The 26,904-nt window shown below is 34.9% G+C and overlaps 1 protein-coding gene across 11 annotated transcripts in view; it reads right to left on the bottom strand.

The window, feature by feature from the left end:
• Window positions 1-26,904, bottom strand: part of Ubr5 (ubiquitin protein ligase E3 component n-recognin 5) — a 128,217-nt gene that overhangs the window by 37,402 nt on the left and 63,911 nt on the right. For 10 of the 11 annotated variants that reach the window (XR_011704673.1, XR_011704674.1, XR_011704675.1 and 7 more), the window contains exons 10-26: window positions 22,958-23,074; window positions 22,763-22,873; window positions 21,997-22,151; window positions 21,144-21,261; window positions 17,466-17,650; window positions 14,603-14,712; window positions 13,571-13,683; window positions 12,152-12,295; window positions 11,944-12,055; window positions 11,547-11,701; window positions 11,105-11,302; window positions 6,830-7,040; window positions 5,828-5,954; window positions 1,729-1,880; window positions 1,183-1,278; window positions 696-819; window positions 237-334 (exon numbers count right to left, since the gene is read on the bottom strand). Coding sequence is in view for 8 of the 11 variants with exons in the window: in XM_071602201.1 (XP_071458302.1) it covers window positions 237-334; window positions 696-819; window positions 1,183-1,278; window positions 1,729-1,880; window positions 5,828-5,954; window positions 6,830-7,040; window positions 11,105-11,302; window positions 11,547-11,701; window positions 11,944-12,055; window positions 12,152-12,295; window positions 13,571-13,683; window positions 14,603-14,712; window positions 17,466-17,650; window positions 21,144-21,261; window positions 21,997-22,151; window positions 22,763-22,873; window positions 22,958-23,074 (2,326 nt within the window). In the remaining 3 variants the exon portion in view is untranslated. The remainder of the gene's footprint in view (window positions 1-236; window positions 335-695; window positions 820-1,182; window positions 1,279-1,728; window positions 1,881-5,827; window positions 5,955-6,829; window positions 7,041-11,104; window positions 11,303-11,546; window positions 11,702-11,943; window positions 12,056-12,151; window positions 12,296-13,570; window positions 13,684-14,602; window positions 14,713-17,465; window positions 17,651-21,143; window positions 21,262-21,996; window positions 22,152-22,762; window positions 22,874-22,957; window positions 23,075-26,904) is intronic. The other variant, XM_071602200.1, reaches the window with a different exon arrangement.

The raw sequence follows: 26,904 nt of genomic DNA, 5'->3' as shown, positions 1-26,904 counted from the left end.
CTACCTATCATTTCTATAAACTTTACTACTACCATCCATTAAGCACTGGAAGGTTCTATTAGTAATCCATCTTCATCTTTCAAAAGAGTCTATGATATTTACAAGAATTATCTCGATGTTTCCATCAATTATCGTTATATATACCAAAAATAAGATTTGAATGATATTATATGTACAAGAGAAACTATTCAAATTGAAAACCAAGCAACTCATAGGCCTTGAAATATATTCATTACCTTTTGCAATTTTCTGGGCTGTTTCTAAGATAGTAATTGCAGCAGGATAAGCTCGGCCACTTACAGCTGACATAAATGGGGTCATTCCCCTTGCATCCCTAAAATGAGAAAAATTGTATCAAAAATATTTTTTTCTTTTTAAATTAAAAAAAAAAAATAAGTCTGCATGACAAAGCAACTAAATGTTCTTTCAGTCACAGACTATTCTGTGATCTTTTTAACACAAAAATAGACCCTGATCAAGATAATGTAAAAGTTGGTTTGTATCTATTTAGATATCTATATGATGATGTTGACGTGGCCTCTGCACTGAAGAGACCTTAGCAGTGCAGTGGGAATACAATGCTGAATTCTGATAAATTGTTTTAAATTCACATAAAACTATATACTGCAAAAGATTAGCTTCAACAATAAAATCCAATAAGCTAAATCTTCATAAAAAAATATACTAAAACTTACTTGGCAGAAAGGAGTTCTCGTAGATAGGGCTGTAGAACTGTACTGTCGCATAGTAATTTTAATATAAAATGAGCATTTGCTTTTCGATCCTTGGATTCTACTACAGAAGGCTCTGTGGAAGGACCTGTAATTAAACAGATCCATTTGGTACCAAAACAAGAGTAGATGTGAGAAAGTAAAAGAATGTTTTAAAATATATATCAGCCATATATTAAAAAACAAAAGAATATTCTAGTATTAATAATAAATTCATTCATTTCATTACAAAGAACTGAAACATATTAGTATACAAATCAACTGATTTCTTAATGCATGTATATACACACCATAAATCTTTCAGATACTGAAAGTAATTCAGAGAATTAGATGCTTTTCAAATAATGAAAAGTCTCCTTGAGATAAAAAGTGTGAGTGTATGGAATCCTATATTCAAAGTGTGTTCTTTTTTCTTGCAAATGTTGAGACAGATAAATTTATAGATTCTTACCTGGAATGGTAGAGGTGCTCGGTCCTTGACCACTGCCAGTCGCTGCTGTGGTAAGAGATCCCACAGCGGGGGCCAGGATAAAATCAATGTCACCATCTTTCAGTAAACAGAACAGCAGGATGTATATCATTATAGGCGACATATCCCTAACATTTCTCTTTAACTGGCCTTAAGGCTTTTCTCTGAAAGCCGAAGGTGAGATCAGACAGAAGTTTAAGTGGGAACTTCTGTTCCAAACTATAAGAGAAGGAATCCACTACACAAATTATTCATTTACCTTGATATGGTACTAATGAAGGGACTATCTAACTTCTTACCAGTATAAAAATAAATATTTCAGTAGAGGAGTGGTACCTGACAAGTTTTTAGAATTTTAATTTTTAAAATACAAACCCCTTAAATCAAGTTTTTATAACTAAATAAGTCACAATACTCATGCTCTTTAAGATATTTGAAATTTCTAAATATCCCATTAAAATGTTCAGTATTTTTTCTTTCATACCCTTGTCAATTTGTTAAAAAAATAAATAAAATATGAGATCTTACCAGGATCCATTGCAGGAGGGTCAGGAACCCAACTAGGGGGAGCTATAGGGGGTGAAACTGGATCCTGATGGTCACTGGATGAAGCTCCAGCCTCATGTCTACCCAAACCAGCCGCTCTCAATGAACGTCTCATCATTTCCCGTAATCTCAAACTAGAAGAACATGGACAAAATCAGAGCTCACTACCACATCTAAACAAAATGAAAAGGTGTACAGAAACTTCTCATCTGAGAAGATCAAAGTATGTTCTACAAGTTAACACTCCAGGCAAAGGAAATGAAGTACAAATGCCAATTCTGGAAATCACAGGAAAATCAGCAAGGGATAGAAATGAAACTAGGGGATCCCAGTACCCAGTTCAACACTAAAACCATTACGTTACGCTCCCCACAAACTTAAGCACAGGGAACAAAAGTTGCCGTGAGATAAGATTAGAAATAATCTTTCATACAATTAGAATAAATGAAGAATTAAACAAAGTTTTTCTGTCCCCTGTTTATAGTCAGATAAGTAGTATTAAGTTTAATAATAGACATCAGCAAACATACTGATTAGCACAAAACCAATATTGTTAGCCTACTAAGTCCCTTTTCTGTGATAGCAAAAACAAAGAAATATCCACACATGAGTAGTTTTAAAACAAAGATCAATTTAGATTCTTTCATACAAAAAAAAATTTTAACATTACAACTTATATCCCAAAGAATTTAATGAATGAAACTAGAGTTTGTAAAATATATTGTTAGATTAATGTATGGGTGTGACTTTTTTTCTCCTGCTATGAAAAAATATACTGTACAGGTATGCACATCATTAAAAAGAAAAATAGTCACAAATGCAGACCTCACTGGGGAACTGGTGACTGCCTATTCAAAAACCTATACTTTACCTCTGAATAAAAGCTTACAGAAACTTCAAATTTAACACATTTAGGACTAACAGCAATTAAAAGAGAGTACAAATCCCTTACTCGGCCACAATTTTAGAGATTCTTAATAAAGAGTAAAAACGAAACTTTAAGGGCAAGACAATACATAAGGGACTTCATCCTCCCATGCAGACTTAATCTCAAAGACAAAACATTTCTGATGTGAAAGACCTAACAACTTATTAGTAAGCATAATACATCTATAAATAAGTAATTTTGAAATACTTTTGTTAATGTTTGAATTTCTAATTGTAATAACTACTTAATTTGAGGGTAAATGTGTTTTCCCATATCAACACATTTTCAACTTTATAAGGAAATTTATTTTTAAAAAAGCATTCACATAAATTTTTAGTGGCTACTTTCAGGAACATATTTTATAAAGCTTATTTATGGTATATTTTTTGAAATAGAAACACTCTTTGTAAGATTGTGCAAAATAAATTTTATTGTCTCAAATAATCTATTAGCTCTTATAATAGTCACTACTAAAATATACCTATAATACATTCTTTTATTATATCAGTATATTTTCCCCAATTTAGAAATTTGAGTTAAAGAGCTTTTATAATACAGAAGGGAGCAGGATACAGTGATCATTTCAATCAAGGTCACTTCCCTGCCCAAAAGTTATCACCCACAGAAAAAGGCCAGCTCCTTACCAGTAACAGCACACAACATAGTGACTGTTCAGTGTGATGATCCTATACAACTTAAATTGTAAGCCCGACACAGACACTTAGTATCCTAATGTGTTATACTCAAACACAGAGGGGACAAAAAAAAAATCAGCAGTAATTGGGAGGCACTGCAAATAACCTGAAAATAAATGCATGTTTTGGGCTTATCAAGAAGTGATAAGGTCACAAATGAAATGAAATGCCTATAGGTCAGAAACATAAAATATAAATGAGTAAAGGGCAGGCAGGTATAAGAAATGGGGAGTGGTAGCAAACTAGAGGCATACATGCTCATCTAAAGGAATTCAAATTAAAGAAAAAGAAAATTTGAACATTGCACAGGCCAAAAAAACTTATGTGGGCTATTCTCCAACATCTATCTTAGAGTAGATTAAGAATAAATGAAGATAAATTGAGACCATAGTCTCATCTTGAACTTGCAAATTCCCAACTTTGTTGTTGTGATGTAGTCAATTCAATATTAAATGAGGGGGTCATTCCTTGTCATTTTTAAAATTGTCCTTAACCTCTTTTTTCTTCATTGGGTCTTGGGAACATTTTTTAAGTACAATGCCCAGCTCCTCATATAGATTCTTAAAAAATAAAAAACAAAAACAAAAAAAAGAAAATTATTCTTCAAGATGTTGTACACAATTCATGAAGATTCACCTGAATCCTCAGTGGCTGAGGACAATACTGAGGAGATACCACCTTGGCTGCTAAGATTCAGAGTTTTGACATTTCTTCGTATAGGCTTGCCTGGAGTCATCGTATTTTCTGACAATATGGAAGAATTCAAGGATGATGTAATTTCCTCTTTGTAAGCACGTTATATCCATGCTACAGAAGCCTTAGAATCCAGTCATGTTCAAACATAACACTGTGACAAAAAAGCGAAGGTCATGTGTCTTCCAGATTAACAATCTCTAGAGTACATACACCTGCAATCAGATGCATCAATCAAGCTTTCCACTAAATCTGCCCTTTGTACTCAGGAACTATTGAGTCACATAATAAAACTTCTGAGTCAAATCATCATCTGAAGGCATTTAACAGTACTCCATTCAATAGTGAAATTGCATCAGTTTTGAGCTTACAGCTCATGAATCCCAGCCTGCATACTCATCAAGGGGCATCGCCTAGAAAATCCATTGTAGGCTAGAGGAGGGTTTCACTTCAGTGAAGCAGAGTCTGTGGACTTCCTACTGCCCGGCGTAGATAATAAGACTCCTGTGCTTTCATCTGTTCAATCGGCAGCCCTGAGTTTGAACTGGTTAAGAGCACTGCAGTGAAATCTTCGGCAAATTCCTCAAAGGAGCTTACTCTGCAAACTATTTCTGTGAGCAACACATCACCCACTCTTGAAGCTCCTTTTAGTCTTTGCCTTCAAAATAATCCTTACATTGAAAAAAAAAGATGGCAGCACTGGCATTGGACCAACCATATCAGAGTCCAACTTGATTTGCACCTGTAATTTCCCTGAGGAAATGAAATACCTGAAATAATTGAGACACTAATTTCTTCATGAAGAATTTAAGTTGCTTTCCATTTTAGACCAAACACTTTGTCTGCCTAGCATGGTCCTAGATAAATAAGCTGGCGATAATTTCCATTCTGTGTTGTCTACATGTTTTTGTACTGTTTTAAGATATAATTTGGTCACCCACAAATAGTTTGACAAAACTCTTTTCTAGATGTTTTTGAACTCAGGAAGCTATCAACTTGGTAGTCTTCCTGGTGCCAATTTAAGAATAACCTTTTTTTAGAGGGAAAGATGAATATGGAACAGAAAATAGGCAAGGAGAGTCTTCATTTTAAGTAGACTTTACAACCTATCACATTATCACACAGTAAGCAGTGCTTCCATTCATAATCTGTCAGTAACCAAGAACTTTGGCTTTCATATCTAGAGTGCATGTGTGTGTGTGCGTGTGTGTGTGTATGTGTGTGTGTATGCTTGCTATAGAAAGAAAACTATACCCTGAATTCTAACAGTGTTTAATGTTATAAAGATTTGTCCATCTTATAACCCAGAAAACCTGAAAATTTAATAATGAACATTTATCATACACACCAACCTTTCATTTCTTCCCAGATCATTAAGACACCTGAGAAACTGACCTTTACATTAGCAATCTGAAAATTAAAAGATTGAGGTTCTTTTAAATACTATATTACTTCATCTCCAACTAAAGAAAATATTTTTCTAGGAAGGAAGAATGATGAATTTAGTACAAATTCAAAGATTCAAGTTTGAACTACTTATTTAAATTATCTCCAATTTATGGAATGTCAGAATCCTATCATTCTACATTTAAACTCTAATTAGCTACCAGATATTTTTCCCCAGGGCGTTATTAGGAAGAACCAAAAACAAAACAAAAAGGACCCACCAATTCATGCTTATGATAGGTAAGAGATACACTGGCTTTCTGTACTTGGACTTTTTTTTTTTCCTCCAATTAAACTTTCCTTGTAAAAATCACATTACCTTCGACTACTTGATGATCCAGCCCGATTACCTGGGCCATTACTTGAAACAACTGATATTGCATTTGCAATGGCCTCAACAGCGGAAAGCCTTTCTGCAAATGTATTTCTTTCAGAGCGCTCTGCTTCTGAAACATAAAAGAAAAACTTAGGATCAATTTAAACTTAAAAAAAAAAAAAAATTGACATTTAGTATGTATAGACCACTAAACACTAATTGCTAGGCATACTGGTGTTCCAATTTACATGCTAGGTAACCACTGGTTCCCCCTTCTTACAGTAATAAGCACTTAGGAGAGACTGAACTACAATCTTTAATATAAGACTTATTTATTCTGCCTTACTTCTCAACTCCCACAGATCAAAAAAGTCACTAGGTTGTTTTAAATTTAGTTGTTAGAACCAAGAAGAATGGGACCCACTTATCAGTATCTCCTTCTTGGTTTACATACTACAATCCTCTAGTGATTTCAATAACAATATAAAGGTTAGAAATCAGCAAACCACTATTCAAAGATGTAGCTACCAGAATATCATTATCAGAATTCAAAATAAGGAGAAACATTGTGAACTATGTAGTTGTACTTTAGGTTGTCAGTTTTTCCTTCCATGTAGCCAATTACAATCATGGCAAAAAAAATTACCTAACTTTCCAAACATATCTACCAATTCATTAAGCTTATCTTCCCCTCTACATTCTAAATATTGGGATAAAAGTGACATTAATATAACTTGGCTTAACATGCTAAATAATTCCCTTATGGTAATAAAATCATCTATAATTATAAAAACAATAAAACTCAATTTACTACTGTGTATCCAGCTTGTATATTATCACAAAGAATCTAAACAATAAAAACACATCATGAAAATTTTTATTTTCTAAAGTCAAAACTTCTAGGATTTACAAAATAAAGTAAAAATACATGCAAATTCTTTACAGTCACATTTTCCAAATTGCCTAAAATTCTTTTTAAAGACCTTGTACAGTGCTTCATCTTACCCTCTTCCTCTTTAGTTTCCTTATTACTGGTTGGAAAACAAACCGATACACAAGCATGCAAAATATTCCGATTTCCATCACATCTGTGGCTGATGAACGTCTGTAACATCTGTAGATTCGGATCTAAAACAACGGCTTGCTCAAGATTCATGAGATATTGTCGACATGCCTCATAGTCACAGCGAAGAATATGTTGCATTAAGGTTTGTTTCTGTACTCAGACAAATTAAGGAGAAAACATCAGTGAATTGGAATCGCATATAGTATATGTTGAAAATGTTTTATGACCAACACAATAATCAGATCTTCAAAGAAGTAAAGACAACTGCAGGTGGCCTGACAAAAGAAAGGTGTTGAACTTAGAAGCACCCTGAAACATAATATACAATTGACAAGAATAGAAAAGGCAGTGGAAAACTTTTCTGTAAAATACCGGTAAATATTTTCAGTTTTCACAAGTAACTCAGCTTCACAATTGTAATGGAAAAGCATAAATGAATACAAAACCTTTAACTCCCAAAGAATTATTATAATTTCCAAAGGTGAGGACTACTGTAATTACCAAAGACATAGTAGTATTGATAATGTGTGTATAGAACGTGTCATTAACTATCTAATAAGCATCATGAACAAGTCATGAGGTTTATTAAATGTACTTCCCTAAGAAAGAAAAAATAAAATTACAGCATATTTAATGGAAAAAATATGAAGTACTCAAGTTCTGCAAAATGAATAAACCTTTTAATTTTAACACGAACTAGAAACAAGTAGGTGGGAAGAATGTGGGGGGAAGGGAATACAAAAGAAGAAGAAAAATGCACCTCAACAACTTGCAACCTCCCAGAAACTTCCATATAAACTCTCCTTCCCACAACCTTGTGAAGAAGGTAAAGAGGATGGCGGGAGGGCAGTACTCATATAAGAAAATACATCTTAAAAAAACTATTTTCTGTACCTATCACATGAGAGACAGGCCATTTTGACTGCAGCTAACTAGAGCCCCGAGGAAACCCATCAATGGCAAGCTTCAGTTCATGAGGTGGGTCACAGAACACTAAACTTGCCCAAGAATAGGAAAACTTATGCACTAATCAATACATTGAGAGAACATATCAAAAGTCTCTCCAAAGGACAAAAAGCACAACACTTTCAAAGGCAACTAAAATCAAGCTATTCTGCTGCACACTGCTGTGTTACAGACTGTTTTCAAGCAGCCAGCCAGTCATTTACTCTACAGGAAGCTCATTTCCAACCTGTTGGACTGTACATGGACTCTCACACTGAGACTCTCAATATCACACTTAGCAGGTTACAAGACAAAAAAAAAAAAAAAAAATCATTCTACTATCACTGTATATTGTGTTTGTCACTATACCAAAGAGCATAGGGAGTTCAGTAAAGTATTTCTGTGGGTCTACTGTGTGCCAAGCCCTACTCATTAAGATAAAAGATAAATGACGACTTCATCCCTACCATGGGAATGATGACACATTTTATCTCTGCCCTGGAGATGCCGACAAAGCGCAGGGGTCATAGAATCAAATGCCTACATTTAATAATAAATGAGTGAAGAGGGCTAAGTATAAAAAAGATCACACAATCTATATAATAAATGGCAACTAACACTTGGACTCAGCAACAAACTGTAGGTCATGGGGACCTCAATAAATTGGAGAGACCATGCACAATAGGCTCTAAAAAGGGCAGTCTATTGTTCACATGATAGAAGTTATTAAACTTAATCCTACCAGAACATCTGGTTTTAAAGAATGGCTGAAAATCTGGATTTTTAAAATATGTATTTTTTAGTTGTAGTTGGACAAAATAGCTTTATTTTATTTATTTATTTTTATGTAGTGCTGAGGATCAAAACCAGGGCCTTGAACACACTAGGCGAGTGCTCTACTGCTGAGCCACAACCCCAGCCCACGAAAATCTGGATTTTAAATATAAATACTGTTGACTTTTAAATGTTGGCAACCAAATGAGAATTTTAAAATATGAAGGCTATTTCTTGGGACATTCTACAGTTTGGAACCACTAATCTAGTAGGTTACAATCACAGCTAAACCTAACTAAATGTATGTGTCTGTGTCTCTAAGCAAATGCTTACAGTTAGCTTTTAAGAGTACTGGATTCAGTCTATTTTACATGCAGTTCCAAAAGTTTGCTTATCACCTCTAACATAATAAGGGATGAATAAGCTTCCATATTAGACTCTATTTCCATCCTTTACAGTAAATCTCAGTTCTCAATCTCCAGTTTCTCACCTCCCATTTTCTCCTTAATTCAATCTAAACAGACTTTCATCTGCACCTATCAACAACGGCCAAACTACAACAGAGAAGAGCCAGTCCTTCACTTCACCTGAAAGCTCAAGACAATTGTTTGGTGCATTCTGCTTGACATAAGCTCTTCGTTTGGCTTCCAAGACACTATTCACCCAACCCTCATGGATATTCCTTCCCAGGAGTCTATGCTGGTTCTCATTTATCACCTAGGCATTTAAGTGCTAGGACTATTATTGTTGCTTAGTCCTTAGAACTTTTCTCCATGGCCTTGATAAGCTTATTCAATATAATTCCTTTAATTAACAACTCCCACATACATTTCTCTACCTTGATCCTTTATTTTCTGGACTTCAGATTTACAATTTTTTTTTTTTAGAGAGAATTTTTTAATATTTATTCTTTAGTTTTCGGCAGGCACAACATCTTTGTTTGTATGTAGTGCTGAGGATCGAACCCGGGCCGCATGCATGCCAGGCGAGCACACTACCGCTTGAGCCACATCCCCAGCCCAGATTTACAAATTTTTCCATTTACCATCTCTTCCTAGATATCTGATATATTCTCAACTTCACATGTCTAAACCCAAAATCCTGATGCTATCACCCCAACTCCTGAACTTACACACCACTACAGTCTGCATCTTGATAAATGGCAGCTTTTTATTTCCAAAACCATTTGCCCTCATTTCCTTGCTTTGACCCAAACATATCTAGTATCAAATAATTTTTCGTTAATAGCTGTCTTCTGAGCCAAGTCACCATCATCTCCCACTTGAGTTATTTTAATGGCTTCCTAATCTGCCTCCCTCTTGCAACTCTTCCCCCTACTACTTTCAGCACATAAGCTGTGATCCTTTTAAAATGTCAGTCAACCTCAGCTAAAATTACAATACCTTCCAAGGATAGTACCTCGACATCCACATCTAACAAATGCTCAACCACAACACATTGAAAACTAAACTCATCCTCTTCCTTTACTCCTTCTATATTTATTGTCTAATATCACCACACCCAAATCAGAAATGTAAAACAGCTGATTTTCATTTACTGCTAATATCCAGTAACCAAGAGCTCAGCAGCTTCTATTGTCTTAAGATTTCTCTCAAATCTATCCCCTCCTTTCTCACTTCCAAGTTCACTTGTTTCTAACCTGGATTACTCTATTATCTGTCTATGTGATATGTAAACTTCTGTTCTTTATCAACTTCTCCCTAAAAATCTGCCCTTCGCTGCCCTTGATGCCAAGCACACAAGCACACGTGCCCTCACCACCTCTGGGAGGCAGGGGGTGCGGGCAGCAGCAAACCTTCGGCTTCGTGCATGTGAGGTAAGCACTCTACCAATGATCTATATCCCTACACTCCCACCCCAGGTTTTTTCATTTGGAGACAGGGTCTTGCCCAAGCAGGCCTCAAACTTGTGACTCTCCAGCCTCACCCAACCTGTTAAGTTGCCTGGCAATCACTAATCTTTCTTAAAAACCAAATTATATTATTTACCAACTTAAAATCCTCCTGCTCTGATATTCATGGAAAAATTTAGGTCCCTTAGGTTAGCACACAGGTTCCCTAGTACCTCTCTCCAGCCTCATCAGTTACTATTCAGTGATATAACAACAAGGTAGAGATCATATCAAAAGAATACACATGTTCTCCCAAACTATTAATGAAATCCTCAAAGATCACTCTTGGCCTCCCATCTTCATCCCTATATGAGCAAAGATCTGCCCCACATCACTTCTTCAAGGCAGCCTCCTACACAGTTATAGTCTGATTTCTGTGCCTCTCCTCTATATTCCCTCAATATTGTGCACGCTTCTCTCAAATAAAATTATTCCATAATCACTGATTTATTTGTCGCCAGTGTTCTAACAGACTATTGGCTCCTGTAGGGAAGGAAGAGGCAATGAATGATTATTCAAGACTGTTTCTCTAGAATGCAGAAAAATCCTCTGAATTAAAATGCCAAGCAGTTTCAAAAGTTACCTCTACAGCCATGATGATAATAGCAGCTTTCTTTTTGATTGTTGAATTGGCAGGAAGATTTATTAAAGAATGCACACCCATTCCAAGACTACTAATAGGTGGAAGATCAAGCCAATCAGGATCCCTTATTCCTCCCATGCAATCTTTGGCCATTGGATAGATCGTACCATTTCCATCTCTAAGAATAATAGGAGATTCCTATAATAAAGGGAAAAATAAAAGTTTATTAGCTCCCAATCAAAAATGACTTTACAATACATATATGTATTTCCAAATTGGATGTTAGTATTAATAATGAAAAAAAAACTTACATTAGAATGTTTATCCTAATATTTTAAATACTTAGAAAGTTTACTAAGAAGCAAACCAAAGACAAATCCTAAGATGCACAGAAATGGCAGTGTGCCATCTCACTTCTGAAGAGCAAAAATGAACCTCTTACCTGTCCAGCAGTGAAAATGGCTACATTCCTCTCATTCTGACCAAGGAAAGCAATGCTGCTTGTAGGAAAATTATTTTCCTGTTCAGCTTTTCCTGTAGCAAGATCAAAGATACAGTACCGTACCCAGTTTCCAGTCTTCAAAACAGCATGCACACCTTCAGAAACACATAAGTGGGGAAAAAAACCAAAAAACTGTTATACACCTTTATTAACGTCTTGTAAATGTTTACCAAATTCGGGCTTCTCAGACCACATCTGTGAATCAATTCAGCACCATTTTATTCCATAAACTATAAATAAGGAACAAAAAACATCACTCATCATTTATCCTATTCCCATTTACTACAAAAGTATTAATATGATACATAGCATGCTAAATTAAAGTTATAATCTTTACCTTTGGAATCTACGTTCACTGCTAATATTTCTGTTTTTTCAGGTATACAGAGCTTTTTAGGAGTCCTCTGAAAACAGTCAGGAACTTTTGGAGTTCCACCAGTTTTGACAACCTACAACACACAAAAGGAATTCCATTCTCAAACACTGTAACATACTCAAGGAGTCAGTCCTAATATTCACCTTCTGTACAAACCCTCTATACTTACCTGCAGTTCATCAATTCTAAGTAATCTACAATCCTGCAGGAGAGAAGAAGGATCAGCATCTGGACCAGAGCTGCTCTGACAGTTTGTATTACTGGATGTTCCTGGAAATTTTACGGCGACATAGGCACCATCGACTTTTAGCACCTAAAAGTATAGGCAAATACACTGTAAATTAACAATAGTTTATATAAAACCAAGGCACAAATTGTACTCACTGAATTAATTTAACATGGCAATTAATTCTTTATTCTTCTATAAGCATAAATTATAAAATTAACTTGGACAGAATCACTAAAGCTATGCTCTTGATGTCTATATTCAAAGCTCAAAAAACTGACCCATATAGTGACTGCAGTCTGAATGTTTATCAACAGACTGGAAGAAGTAGGGGGACGGGGTGCACGCACACAAAAAACATCCTAAAGTAGAACCAAGGAAATTCGCTCATCTTCCCTCTTCATTAGTTTAAAGGAGCACTGTCCAACAGAATGTCTTTGATGATAGTATATGTTTTACATCTGTGCTGTCTAATAGCCCTCAGTATCTACTGAGCACTTGAAACGGAGTTGAATTTTTAATGTTTCTTAATATGAATAAATTAAATAGCCACATAACTAGTAGCTACTGTAGTCATCAACACTGGGAGGAGGTCAGCAATGCAAAGACAAGCACAGGACTTGAAACCAGGGCATCTGATTTTGACTTTTGAGCAGTGTGACTTCTTAGAAGAAAATACTTGCTCATAAACTACAGTTGATGAAAAGGTCGAATAAGAAAGGACTTTGTAAACTGCAAAGCATGGTATATCTACTCTTCCCTAAGTAAAATGAAAAGAACATTTTACAAACTAAAAAGTAATCAGTAAAACCTTCACTTTGCAGATATTCCACAATTGTGGGTACATTTTAAGTCAATGTTGGGAAAAGATTGAATTAATGGCATTCTACCTACTTGGCTTCTTGGAAGGAAAAACCCTCTTCAGGAGGGAGAGAGGAAAAAGTGGAAGGTCACTCAGTGAGAGCTTTACCACATTTCTGTGTTAAGGAAGAATTTTCAATGTAACAGAAGATCGCCATTTATACTAACAGTGAGAAAGAATTAACTATATCAAAGTTGTGTATCTCTGAAAGCAACTATTCGGTAAATCTAAAAATACCCCCAAATAACATGTTAAAATAAAAAAGAAAGAAAAGCAACATATCACCATAAACACTCAAGGCAAAGCAAAATCTCTTCATCAGTCAAGGACAGAGAAAACCTATTCCTATATTGGATTCAGAAATGGGATAAAAGAAACCACCAAAGGTGATGAATAAAAAAGCGTTAAAGAAAGGGTTCACAGACACCAACCTTAAATCCCTGGGTAACCAACAATGTTATGCTTCTGATAGTACTGATTCTTAGCTATTTTGAACCAACCTTGCCAACAGGAACATTCTTAACATCTTCCACAAAAACGACTTCTCGAAGAGACCACTGCTCTTCATTCACCTTTTCCTCTTCTTTCGGGGCAGGGGTTGACCGACGTCGTTCTTAGACAACAACAAAATGGTAAGTACCAAAAAGAAAATGTAAAAGAGACTTTATCGATTTCATCTAAATATATGAAGAATGATCATTTTTAAAGGGATACAAAACTGAGATTTCTAAACAAAAATGTTATGAACTACCCCTTTCTGAACTAGGGTTTTATGACCAAATGATACTTCAAATAAATTCAGAATAAAGAATTGTTAACCGTCAATGTCTAATTATTCTAAAGATACTACAAATTAGAAACAGCTATAAAGAACAAAAGAGTATATTTTGGACTCTCAACATTAGGGTTAACTAAAGTTTAAAAAGGAAGATCTGCTAGGCTATTGTTAAAACTATTTGATAAATAAAGGAATCTTAAATTTTGAGGGGCTTTTTAAAAATCCTTTAAATCGATGGTAAATCTGTATTTATACATGCTACAAATCCTTTATGACCAAGCCATAACTGACTTACAAAATAAGTCAGGGCTGGGGTTGTGGCTCAGAGGTACAGCACTTGCCTAGCATGCGTGAGGCACTGAGTCCGATCCTCAGCACCACATAAAATAAAAAATAAAGATATATGTCCACCTATAACTAAAAAATAAATATTAAAAAAATAAGAGTCAAAATATTCTGGTTAAAGGCAGTTATTTCCCTTTATTTTATAATAAATTTTGTGCATTTTTTAAAACTGTAATTCTCAAAAACAGAAATGGTCAATACTATAAATACTATCTTTCCATTTAAATAAACTTGTGCAATACATACATACATATATACATACATACACTAGTGAAAACACACCTCATATAAAAAGATACTTTAAAACTTAAAAATTCACACAAGTTAATTCCAGTCAGAAATAAACCGAGTACACACCTATCTACCTGGGACTTGACTTTGACCAATATAGACTACATATAAAACTTACTATATGGCATTGACGCACTGCTGGCAATTGAGGATGCATCACTACAGGTGGATGCTGGAGATGGTGGAGGACCCATTTCTGTTTTCACTGGTTCCTGCTTACTTTCAGGCCTACAGCAAGAAACAAAGATTTGCCTTATAATTATATGTATTAAGACAAGCTTATTCTTGTAAGGGAATAAAATAATTAAAAGTTTTACTAAATGGTATAATTTTATGACACAATACACTAAAAAGGTACACAGGGCTGGCTCTCAACTATAGAAAAACTATATCATACGAACCTATAAATAACCTAGGACAATGATGCCGATAAAGCTTTATCTAGGAAGAACAATAAGTGTTGTTCTTAATTTATCAGCATAGCTTTATCAAATAAGCCTGATGGGCAAAGAAGTTTCATACTGTAATAGTGAAAATGGTTTATAGCAATTTAACTTCAATAAATGGTAATTTCAAATAAATAAAAAGCCTAGAAGGTCATTAATTTCTTAGTTTGAAGAAGAAACTACTTATACCAGTTTATAAAACTCCATACTCAAGCCATCTAGTAATCGGATTAAGAAAACTATGCCTCTTCAATGAACTACTTCATTAATACTCAAATAAAAAGTTAACTACAGTCGGTGGCATATGCCTGTAATCCCAGAAGCTAAGGCAGGAGGATTGCAAGTTCAAAGCCAGCCTCAGCAAAAGCGAGGTGCTAAGCAACTCTGTGAGACAATGTCTCTGAATGAAATACAAAATAGGGCTGGGGATGTGGCTCAGTGGTTGAGTGCCCCTAAGTTCAAACACCAGTAGACAGACAGACAGACACACACACACACACACACACACACACACACACACAAACCAAAAAAAACAAGAAGTTAACTACAGCAACAATATAACATTCTACAGCTGGAAAAATCAAATGTTTTTATTTATTAAAATGCAGAGATCAGTTTTCAGTCACAAAAATGACTTGTTAAAAATGTGTTATTTCATTCTGACACATATCTGGGTCATAATCTTAACCCTCCAACCTCTTATTACTCTCACTAGGAATTTCACCTGAATTTAGAAATAATCCAAAAGAAAATCAATATTATTTTCCCCAGAAGTGCGCAAAATACGCATGCTGTCAGCAATGGTGGCTGCTTGACAAATCCTGTGATGCCGGGACAAAGGTATGTCACTAGCATACCTTAAAGTGAAGGTCTTTTGTTGAATAGCAGGTGCTAGTGACATGTCAACAGCATGCTGTTGACATTTAATTTCACTTAACTATTACAACTTTCACTAATAAAAATGGCCAATTTCAAGGAAAACCTTGAAAAACTTAATTAAGTTACATGATTTCAGTCTAATCTTTTTATTGTTTACATTTGCTCGCATCAAATGTTCTTACAAAATTCATAAAATAGGGCTGGGGATATACTCAGTGGGTAGAATGCTTGCCTCAAATGTACAAAGGCCTTGGGTTGAATCCCCAGCACACCCTCCCCCACCAAATCATAAAACAATGAAAATGTGTTTTGTTACTTTTTAGGACAAAAATCAATGTAAGTAGTAGCATAGCCTAAATCTTTAAAACTTAAAAAAAAGGAAAAGCACTTAAATAATCAATTAGGCTTCCAGTACAAAACTTGGTTGTACATTATGCTTTTAACTTAACAGAAATCCCTGTTTCTGAATTTTAGTTTGCATTTTTAATATTAGAGGAGAAATAGCAGTGATAAAGCTAATAAATTTATACTCATTACACTTGTTTGAGCATAAAGGGAGAGCAAACTAAAAACTCACATCTTAAAAAAAAACTTTTATATACCATATAACTCCAATAATTTTTGAATGGCTGCCTATATTTTTAAAAAATGTAATTTATGGAATGTGATAATCCTACTCTTTCCATGTTAATAGTCAATTTTTTAAGTTATTGATGAATGTTTATTTTATTTATTCATTTATATGTGCTGCTGAGAATCAAACCCAGTATCTCACACATGCTGGGTAAGCGCACTGCCACTGAGCCACAACACCAGTCCCAGATTTTTTTTTTTTAGATTAAAAGTTATTGCCAGGCACAGTGGGGCACACCTGTAATCCCAGAAGTTTGGGAGGCTGAGGCAGGAGAAAGAGTTCAAAGCTAGCCTTAGCAATTTTGGGAGGCCCTAAAAAACTCAGTGAGAAGTCTCTAAATAAAATATAAAAACAGGCTGGGGATGTGGCTCAGTGGTTGAATGCCCCTAGTATGAGGGGGTGGGGGGGTGGGTTAAAAGTTATTTAACAAGTTCATTAAAGATTTTTAGTTCGTGTACTAAACCACCAAATTATACTACACATATTCTAAATGATGAGTGAATGTTTTTTAAAGAATAGATAATAAAATCTCTATAGCCTTCTAATAATAAACCAGCCCAGAATAGGGGACTAGATAAAAATCAGTGGTATTTCTGTTCACATATCCCTCTAATATACACAAAAAAAGTTTACAATCTTTTACAGAATTTCCTCCCCAGCACATGTAAAACCTTTCCTATGATCCTGATTAAGGCAAAGCATTAGATAGAAATTAAAATGATATACACAGGGACAGGGGAGGCCTAAACATAAGGCTGAACACATTGTAACTGCTACTCATATAGCTCCTCCCAAGGAACACAATCTAATGACAAAAAGGACATCAAAAAAAAAAAGAACACCACTCTGCCATTCTGGCCACCATCAAGAGCAAATTTAATATACAAATACTAAGCAAAGTAGAAACAGCAATTGTTCCTGATTTCTATGTCACTATATACTTCTATATATCCTTTGATTAGCCCCATTAATATTCACAACAAATAAGAAACTGATATTAAAGCATAGGGTACAATACTTACTTAGTTTCAGTAGTTTTGCTAGCTTTTTCCATGCTTTTCAGGCTTTCAGGAGATCGTAGCTGAAATCTACAGCTGTCATTCATATTCCAAACTGATTCCATTAGGACACCAACTTTAGGAATCCCAGCACTAATTGAAAATGCAACTGCTCCAGCATGATACAGAGGATTATTTCTTAGGCATACCTAGCAAATCAAAGAAAACCACCATAAAGATGGCATAACTTTAACAAACTGAAATAACTGTCATAAATGTATGAAAATGCAATACATAAAGGATTGCTTCCTAGGTTTTCTGGTACAATCTTACACAATCAGTAAGGTTGAAAAAGCACCAACTTAATAATCTCTAAGAAAATTTGTTCCTAAAACTAAGGTGCAAGAGAAATTTCAGCATGTTTGCTAAAAAACTAAAAATTCATGCAACAAATAACCATTCTACTAAAACGAAACTAAACAGCAACTGAAGAGAAACCAAACATAGTTATCAATATAAAATTGTAAATAAAATAATTACTTTGTTTCCTAATTTCAAATTATTTTCCTCCTTAATTCACAAACCTACACAGGCTCCATTAGCTTCATTTCATTCCTATAAGATGTTGGCTTTCCCAGAGACTGTTGTTTTGTACTAGCCAAAATTTTGGTGGACATTGCAATTTTTATTTTAAAAACAATATGTAGATATTGTTATACTGTGTGCCATGTATGAATATGTAACAACAAATCCCATCGTGATGTATAATTATAATGTACCAAAAAATGTGGAAAAAAATTACACGAAGATGTTAGTATCAGGAATTTAAGTATAGGAGTCAATAAGATATAAAACTCTGTCAGGGACTAACCTCAGGTTACACACTGAAAACACATGGCACTGTTAAAACATGACACAAATAGCTCCTCTTTTGAGGTCTCCAGCCATCCAACCTTACCTATATTATTTTCAGTTGACCAGGAACTAATGATGATCTTATACTTGACCAGTATCAAATATTTTTGGATAAAGAGACAGGACAATGGTGGTACATTAGAGAAGTATGGGAGGTGTAAACATTGGCTTAGAGTTGCAATTCTACCAAAAAATAGTATTGTGTCACTAACTATAGCTCTATGGCATAGATGAATAGTTCCTAAAAGCAGGCTTCGTGGGAAAAGTAGGTTCTGCATAACTTAGTATACTATTTCAAGGGAAATTTCATTCCGAATTTTTTAGAAAAGACTAGCGAATGCTTAAAGCCTGAACTGGGTTCAATAAGAAGACGGTAACTAAAATAGAAATGTAGCATTCTATAATGAATTATTTACTAATGTCTTCCTATAAAAATAAAGGCATCTTAAAGACTAGGAGGAGTGTTGGTGGAGCCTACCATATCAAGATATACAATGAATATATGCTAAATACATTACTCCTGACAATTACTTTCTGTGAATGGAGAAAGAACAGAATACTCTTAAGTGGTCAACACTCTTTCTGATGTTCACACATAAAGTACTTTCCTTTTGTTGTGGCTATTTAACCCAGTTTTCAAAAGCTTAAAGGAAAATCCATCCATCACCAAAGTGTTTTAATATGATTTATCTTTCAGCAATGTAGTAGTGCCAAGCTACTTTCTTTAAAGCTTTTCTTTCTGCAATGCATCTTTATTTTTCCTGCCCTCTCCGCCTGCAGTACTAGCAGAGTATTAGTGTAACCTGCTAATAAGGTAGCTGCTATGATATCTTACTGTTATGAGAGTACAGTTGACAAGGAACTTCTGAGAACATCAGAAATCAGCATTTGAACAAAATAGGGAAAGAGGGGAACATATTGGGGATAGGGCAACCACCCTGCCCAAAGTAACTTAGATAAATAATGAAACCTGAGTAATAATGTCTAGAATAGTGGGTAATTAATTACTAAGAACTTTCTAGTTGGAAGGCCAAAAAGAATCAGAAAAAGACAACTGTTGAATAGGACAAAAACAAAAACAAAAAATTCAAAACAGCCAGAAACAAAAAGAATTATGTATATTTAAGCTGAGTTTGGAGAAAAACTTAACTTAAATAGTGACTAACTACTTTTTAAAACAGGGGATAGAGGTCATTGTACCTTTTGGTGATAAAGAAAAAAATCTGAAATAAAAATGCTAGATGAGGGCTGGGATTGTGGATCAGTGGTAAAGCACTTGCCTTGAATGTGTGAGGCACTGGGTTCAATTCTCAGCACCACATATAAATAAAAAAAAAAATAAAGGACCAACAACTAAAATAAATAAGTAAAATTTTTAAAATGCTACATGAGAGAGGGCTGAGGTTATGGCTCAGCAGTCGAGCGCTCACCTAGCACATGAGAGGTGCTGGTTTCGATCTTCAGCATCACATAAAAATAAATAAAAGTATTGTGTCTGATTACAACTAAAAAATATGTATTTTTTTAAAATGCTACATGAGGAAATTAGCACATTATGTAACAAAATCCACCATAAGTTTTAAGGATTATAAATATGTTCATTACTGCACTTGCTATAACAAATATAACACTGTTTTACCCTGAAGTTGAGCTTCCACCAGACTCTAAAAACCCTTTTCCACTATTAAATAAGTATCCCAAGTCCCTTGATTATGTGGCTAATACTTTGTTTTAAATAATCAGTAATGTAATGTATTAGTAACTAAAACTGAAAAATATTTGCTAAGCCAGGCAAGGTAGCACACATCTATGATCACAGTTCAAGTCAAAGCACCCTTGGGCAACTTAGCAAAATAAAAGAGGTAGCTCAGTGGTAGAATGCTTGTCTTTCATGTGTGAGGCCCTGGGTAGGTTTGGTGGTGGGTGGATGGGTAGGTAGGTAGTAGAAAAGAAAGATTTTAATTTATTAACAGTAATAAAAACCCATGTTAATATAAAACAACATGCAAACATAAAAATAGAGTTTCAAAAATAAGAATGAGGAAAATGGTCTCATTCACATTTTTGCAAATTTCTTAATGTCATGTTGAATACAAGAACTGCTGGATTCTCCCTACTGCTTCTGCATTCAACCTGTTTCAATGTTATTCTGACTTCAGTACATGGAGACAATTTACCTTCAATGAGACAAAACTGGAAAACAAAGGGCTTTCCAATCTCTCTGAAAGGGGCAAGGGATCAGCAGTAGTCTCTGAACCACACTTTGAGAACCAATGGAGTAATAGAAATCACCCACCAGAAAATAATTAAAGGAGCCTAAAAGCATCTCACAACCTCAAAATAGAAACTCATATAAATGCAGGGATTTGGCAAAGACTTGTGCATCCTGCTGAGGCACAAGAGTAATATCTTTCAAGAAAAATCTTTCAAAAAAAAATTTTCAGTCATAGGAATCACCTGGCCTATCTGTTAAACATAAGGACAAAGGGAAAATTTTTTGGTAGAGGATGACAACAGGTTCTGCATTTTCAAAGTACCAGCTAATTCTAAAAATGCAGCAAATACAGAAATTGTGTCCCATAGGAAAAATACTAACATGAGGCCAGAATCTGTAAAATGTTACTCATTTGAAGAAAAATGAATGATGCTACTCTGGACCCTTGTCCTTCAAATAATGCTCTCATCTATCAAACTACTTATACAAAAATTACTTACAAGAGAAGGAAGCGATTTTTAAGAGAAATTATGTCCCTTAGGATAGGCTTATTCTTAATTCTAACCCCTTACCTGGGTACCAACAGTGATGTTCGGCATGGAGGAAATACCAGCACTGGATTTGGGCTTTTTATTTTTTGCTCTAGCTTTCTCTAACATTTTCTTCCTTTGACTAAAAGGAACTACACCCCTGGAAAGGAAAACCATAAAATGATCAAATAAAGCAGAAACCAAGCCCATAAATTAAATTTGAAACTACACACATACTGTCATTTAAAATCTGATATATTCCTTCTCCATGTTTTTTGCCTCAGAATACTTTTAACATGTGCAACTTGTTTAAATTCAATAAATAACTGGATCTAGTTTTTATTAAACTTTTTTAGGATTAAATTTTCATAGAAAATGTTATCAGTGGATACTTTCCTTCAAAATAATTCCATTTCATTAGGAGACTCTTATATATTTGCCAGTACAAATTTACTATTAAGATACAAATAAAATAAATTTAGGTGCCTTCTAACATTAAAACTACAATTAAATAAAAGAGAATACTCATGCTATTAAAAATTTTAAATATTCTATATATACTTCCAATTATTTAAAAACAAAATGCATATTTATGTATGGGTCGGGGTGGGGGTGAAAATACCCCAAATGTTAGCAGCAGTTATCTTTGGACATAGAATTCTAGATGATTTTTATTCTACATCACACTATTATAAATTTTAAAACATAGTCACTAAGTACACATTACTTTTATAAATTTATCTTAAGCGCTTTTATTTTAAGGTAACAATGTTCTAAATTGAAATTTCTGTCCCTATTTCTTGACCTTCTCATATTAGTATTCCATTCCCCAAAGCAAGTCTCCATGCACATAAAAATATACACTGAAAGAAATTCCTCCTCCCTACATACTTACCACCAATATAAATTGTTCTCCAGCTGTGCACATGTATAAAGGGCACAGCAATGTAAAGAAACTATCCGTTCTCCTTGAAGTTCGGAGTAAGTCTGTGCCGTGTGTTCTAACTTAGAAGCCACAGAACTTAAAGTTTCATCCACCCATGTAGCAACCTAAAGAATAAAAGGTTAGAGATTCAAACAAAAATAAATAAATCTTCCAAAAGAATTGTGATCAAAACTGGAGTAAAGCATACATACTTTATAGCCAAGAATTCTAAAATGTTGAGCTAAATACTATAGTATTATAGAACAGATTCTTAGTAATACTGGATATTAAAATACTTTCTTCACATGTAAATTAAAATAGCAGCTATTGAAATGAATGTCTAATGCCATCTTTAAGACTTAACCAAAACTATACATTTGCTCCAACAATTTTTAATAGAATTTAAAGTCAAACTGATCATTGAAGCATAATACCTATATTTTCTCAAACTATACCTTTTTTTAACCTCCCTGATTTCCCTTGTCTTTCACTTTTCTTGAATCTTTTCCTTTCCTTTAAAAGTAGAAAACTACTTTTGAAGTTGGATTACAGCATAAACTAACCTCCCAGCCCTCCAAAAAAACATTGGATCACTTTCTTAGAGTTTGAGACACTTTGTATTTATGGACCTAGTTAGACAGAAAGATAGAAAATGAAAAGATGAAAAGGAGCAAGAAGAGAAAAAAAAAACAAGAATTTAAGCATGAAATGTTTATTAATGCAAAGTGACTCCTACCTTGTTATTTTCTGTAGCTACAGTTGCTCTTATGCTATTTGCAGACAGGAGGACTATCTTTTCATTGGTTAACCCCAAAAATGTTGCTCGTGGATGATGTGATGAAGGATTCTTTGAAAGCATATAAGAAAAATGATTACTGTTTTATATGTTGATATGTAGAGCTATTCAATGTAAGATTTAATAATAAAATACCTGTGCATTTCTGTAAGGCTCAGATTCACTCCATTTCCACTGATAAAGTTCTCCTTTACTGCTGACAGCCAGAAGTTCAGAATACAGAGCTCCAATACAAATAAATTTGGTTCCATCCTATAAAGGAAAAATAAGACCATACTATAAACATAAAAATTACCAAATCTGCTGGTTTGGACAGTCAGTATAATCACTAAATCAAATCTAGATTCATTATGTGAACACATAAGTCACAGGTATCACAACACAACACCTTTAGCACAGCCTATAAAGTCCCCACATAAGGCTCTGGTTCATTCCATGAACTCAGGTCACAACTCATGGTCCTGTTCCTAGGCCATGTCCATCAGGACCCCATCCTAGGACCACTGTTGCTGCTATTATCTCTGCCTACATTACTTTTTCTCAGGCAACTCATCCCCCCACCCCCACCCCTGGCCTCAATCAAGTCTGTTCAAAGGAGACTTCCGTAACCATACTATCTAAAACACCACCACTCTCACATTCTGGCTCCTGATTTTGCTATTTAGATAACATTTCATGATTTATTGTGTTTACCTATTTATCTCACACAAATATAAACTTGTCTTTTTCCACATCATATACTCAACAATGTTCAAACAGTAGGTGCTCAATAAATGTTAAGGGGAAAAAACAAAACACAACAAGGAAACTCAGAGTCAAAAAAGAGAAGATTCCTAAATTCCTTACCCCCTTTTCTTCCTGAGTCTTTCAAACATACTGAGACAAATGTCTTTTTAAGGTATAAGTTCATTAGCTTTTAAGGTAAAATACATGCAGTGAACTGGGATACAGTTAAATTATAAAAAGCTTGGAATTTTGGACAATAAATGTAAATCAACACGAACGATAATTTACAAATGTTAATTATTTTAATATATAAGACCAAGGATTACAGACATGAAGCTAACCAGTAATCGCAGAGCAAAACTTGCCAATAACAGATCTTAGGTTGTGTATTTTCCTTTTGGTCTATATATTACTTCCTCTCCTTGGATTTCTATATACTAAACTAATCATGTCTTTCTAGTTTTCTGCCAAACTTCAATCTCACTTGTTAGATGGGTTATAGTGCTCAGATAAATCTTATAAGGTCTACCAAGATTTATATTACATACTAGCAATGGATTATACCTTGTACAGAAAAAACGTTAATTTTAATCTTCTATTTTCCCTATACCAAACAGGTCTTATTTTCAAGTACTTCTATGGGGGCACAGTAAAGAAATTAAATTTGAAATTCTTTAATTATTAAATTCCTCTCTTCCTTCACCATGGGTTTCTGAAAATCATTGTTTACTTTCACTATGGCAGCTGCATTGAATCTTACTTTTTCTACCTCATTCTCTATCTCAATCCCATGGTTAAAATAATCAGACCAAATGAGTCCAAAATGTGAATCCAACACATATTAAGTTAGTGGCTGCAAGTAAATTATGTAATTTCTCTGAACCTACTTTTCACCTCTAACATGGATATTATAATACATACAGGAAGGACAAATACATCGCATAGAGACCAGTGCAAAATAAGTGTTCAAATTTAACTGTGATTACTACGCTCCCCTGACTTCATCTCCTGCTCATGCCTCCCCAAAAAGGAAGAACAGCTCTTGTATACAGGCTTCCTGAATATTCCCACCTCTAGATTTACTTAATGAAAGTACCATTCTCACCTTTTCCCTTCTTAGAGAAAGAAAAATCCCCCTCCCTTAAATATAAACCATATACACAGTAAATGAAACCCCTGACCATATCCCCCCAACAACCATCCAAATTATTCTTTCCTTCAGAAATCATGATCAAGTGAATCCTCACTTGGTATCACCATGTTCGCTTTTACTCGGTATTTGTTCTGGAAGCTATTCTCTCCTTTGAGAGGAGAGGTCTCCAGTAGAGGTCACTACTCTCTACTGGCCTTCCTCCTACCTGCGTGGCTACTGTCTCCATCACCCTTATACGACAATGCACTCCCTACACCACAGATTCTGCCCTTGTCCCTTGATTCAAATTATGCTCCACTCTCATCCTCAGTGACTACGTCCACTAAAGCACCATGCTTTTACACACGTCTTTATCTCATAACCCCAGATTCATCTACTAGAGATGTCTTCCTGGATAGACAGGCTCCAAAACAAATTCCTCACCACCTGCAAAGCTGCACCTCACCTGTAGCCCCCATATAAAAGAGTAACACCCAAAACCTACCTCGTCCTAGAGACATGGAAACCTGGGAATTCTCAACTCCTTCCTTTCTCTCATCAATCAAGTCACTAGTAAAGGAGTGTTGCATTTGTCTCAAACTCCTTTCAGACTCTTTCCTTCCTGTCACGATTGCCCCTGCATTCTGAAATCTTCACAATTCATTCTTTAACAATCTTACCACATTCATTGCTGAGTTTAGATGTTTCTTCCTTTACATACCTTTCTCCCATGATGCCAACAGAATTCCCTTCCTTCAAAACAACTTTATCACATCACTTCTCTAAGGACACTTTTAGCTTCTTAGTTACTACAGAGTACATCTTAATTAACTCCTTGGCCAGTTACCTATGTCACTTTACAATCCTGCTCCATCCTACTCTTCTACTCCCTACCATAGAGCAGTAATTCTGAACTTTTCATTGTTCCACAAACACACCTTTTATGACTCCAGGTCCATGCTTGATGTTTAGAATACCCTTGCTTCTTGGACAATGCCTACTTAGACCCAAAACTGTTGCTTGGCCAGACATGGTGATGCACACCTGCAATCCCAGCCTCAGCAACCAAGCAAGAACTAAACAATTTAGCAAGACCCTGTCTCAAAAGAAAAACAAACAAACAAAAAAACTTACTGCTTAAATGTCACCTCCTTTATGAAGTCTTTACCAAATCTATCTGTAAAGCCCTGTGGAACTTTATGCACACCTTTAGTTTAGTACTGACCATGTTAGGAACACATCACACTACATGAATGTTTGTGTTCCCTACATTCCTCATGGGAAGTTCCACATCACAGTCACCTCTACATTACTACAGGTCAGTTTGGCACACAGCACACACACACACAAAAAAGCACACCAACCAAGTGCTGAATGAACAATTGAATCTTAACTCCAACTTCAATTAAAGGACTTGTTACTTCAAAAGTCATGACCAAAACATCCCTGGATGCAGAGGTCCTCTCAGAATTGACTGGTCAATTGAAAGGTCAATGCTCCCCATAATGGAGACATTTTGAATAAGCCAGTAGAGTCTCTGAGGCCCTGAAAACCCACTATGGACAAGTGTACATAGACGATACAACCATAAGTCTAGGAAAGATGACAAAAATTAGACACCTATTCTTGTTGCTTCAAATCTATCCATGTAAAAGAAATTTATTTATATTTAGAGAAATATAAAACAATCAAATATACAAAAAATAACAATATATCTCAGCTCACTCATTTCATAACATCACAGGCAACACGTTTACGGTCTTAATGAAAAACTATTTGCTGTTTCTGAGTAAGTTGGGTCTGCTTTATATCAACTAGAAAAAAGTAGATAGGCCCTATTTCTTTAAAAAACAGTAGTATAATTTGTTTTTGGTACAGGTGACTAAGCCCAGTGACACTTACCCACTGAGACACATCCCTAGCCCTTTTCATATTTTATTTTGAAGCAAGATCTTGCTAAGTTGCTAAGGCTGGCTTTGAACTCACAATCCTCCTGCCTCAGCCTCCCAAGCCACTGAGATTACAGGTATTTACCCCCCACAACTGGCAGTTTTGTTTTGTTTTAAACAAAAATTGCATCATTAAAGGTTAAATCTAATTATCAAATTTAAAACTGAATAACTGCATGAGTCCCTCCCCAAAGAGAAGAGAGTAACTATTAAAAACAATGAGAATAAGTTAGTTGCCAAAGCTTAAGAAGAAGCAATTAGCCCAGAAACAGGAA

The sequence above is a fragment of the Marmota flaviventris genome, chromosome 15 (assembly GCF_047511675.1).
Source record: "Marmota flaviventris isolate mMarFla1 chromosome 15, mMarFla1.hap1, whole genome shotgun sequence".
Classification (NCBI taxonomy): domain Eukaryota; kingdom Metazoa; phylum Chordata; class Mammalia; order Rodentia; family Sciuridae; genus Marmota; species Marmota flaviventris.
The sequence above is the reverse complement of the archived record's forward strand: the minus strand, read 5'-3'. Positions and strand labels throughout refer to the sequence as shown.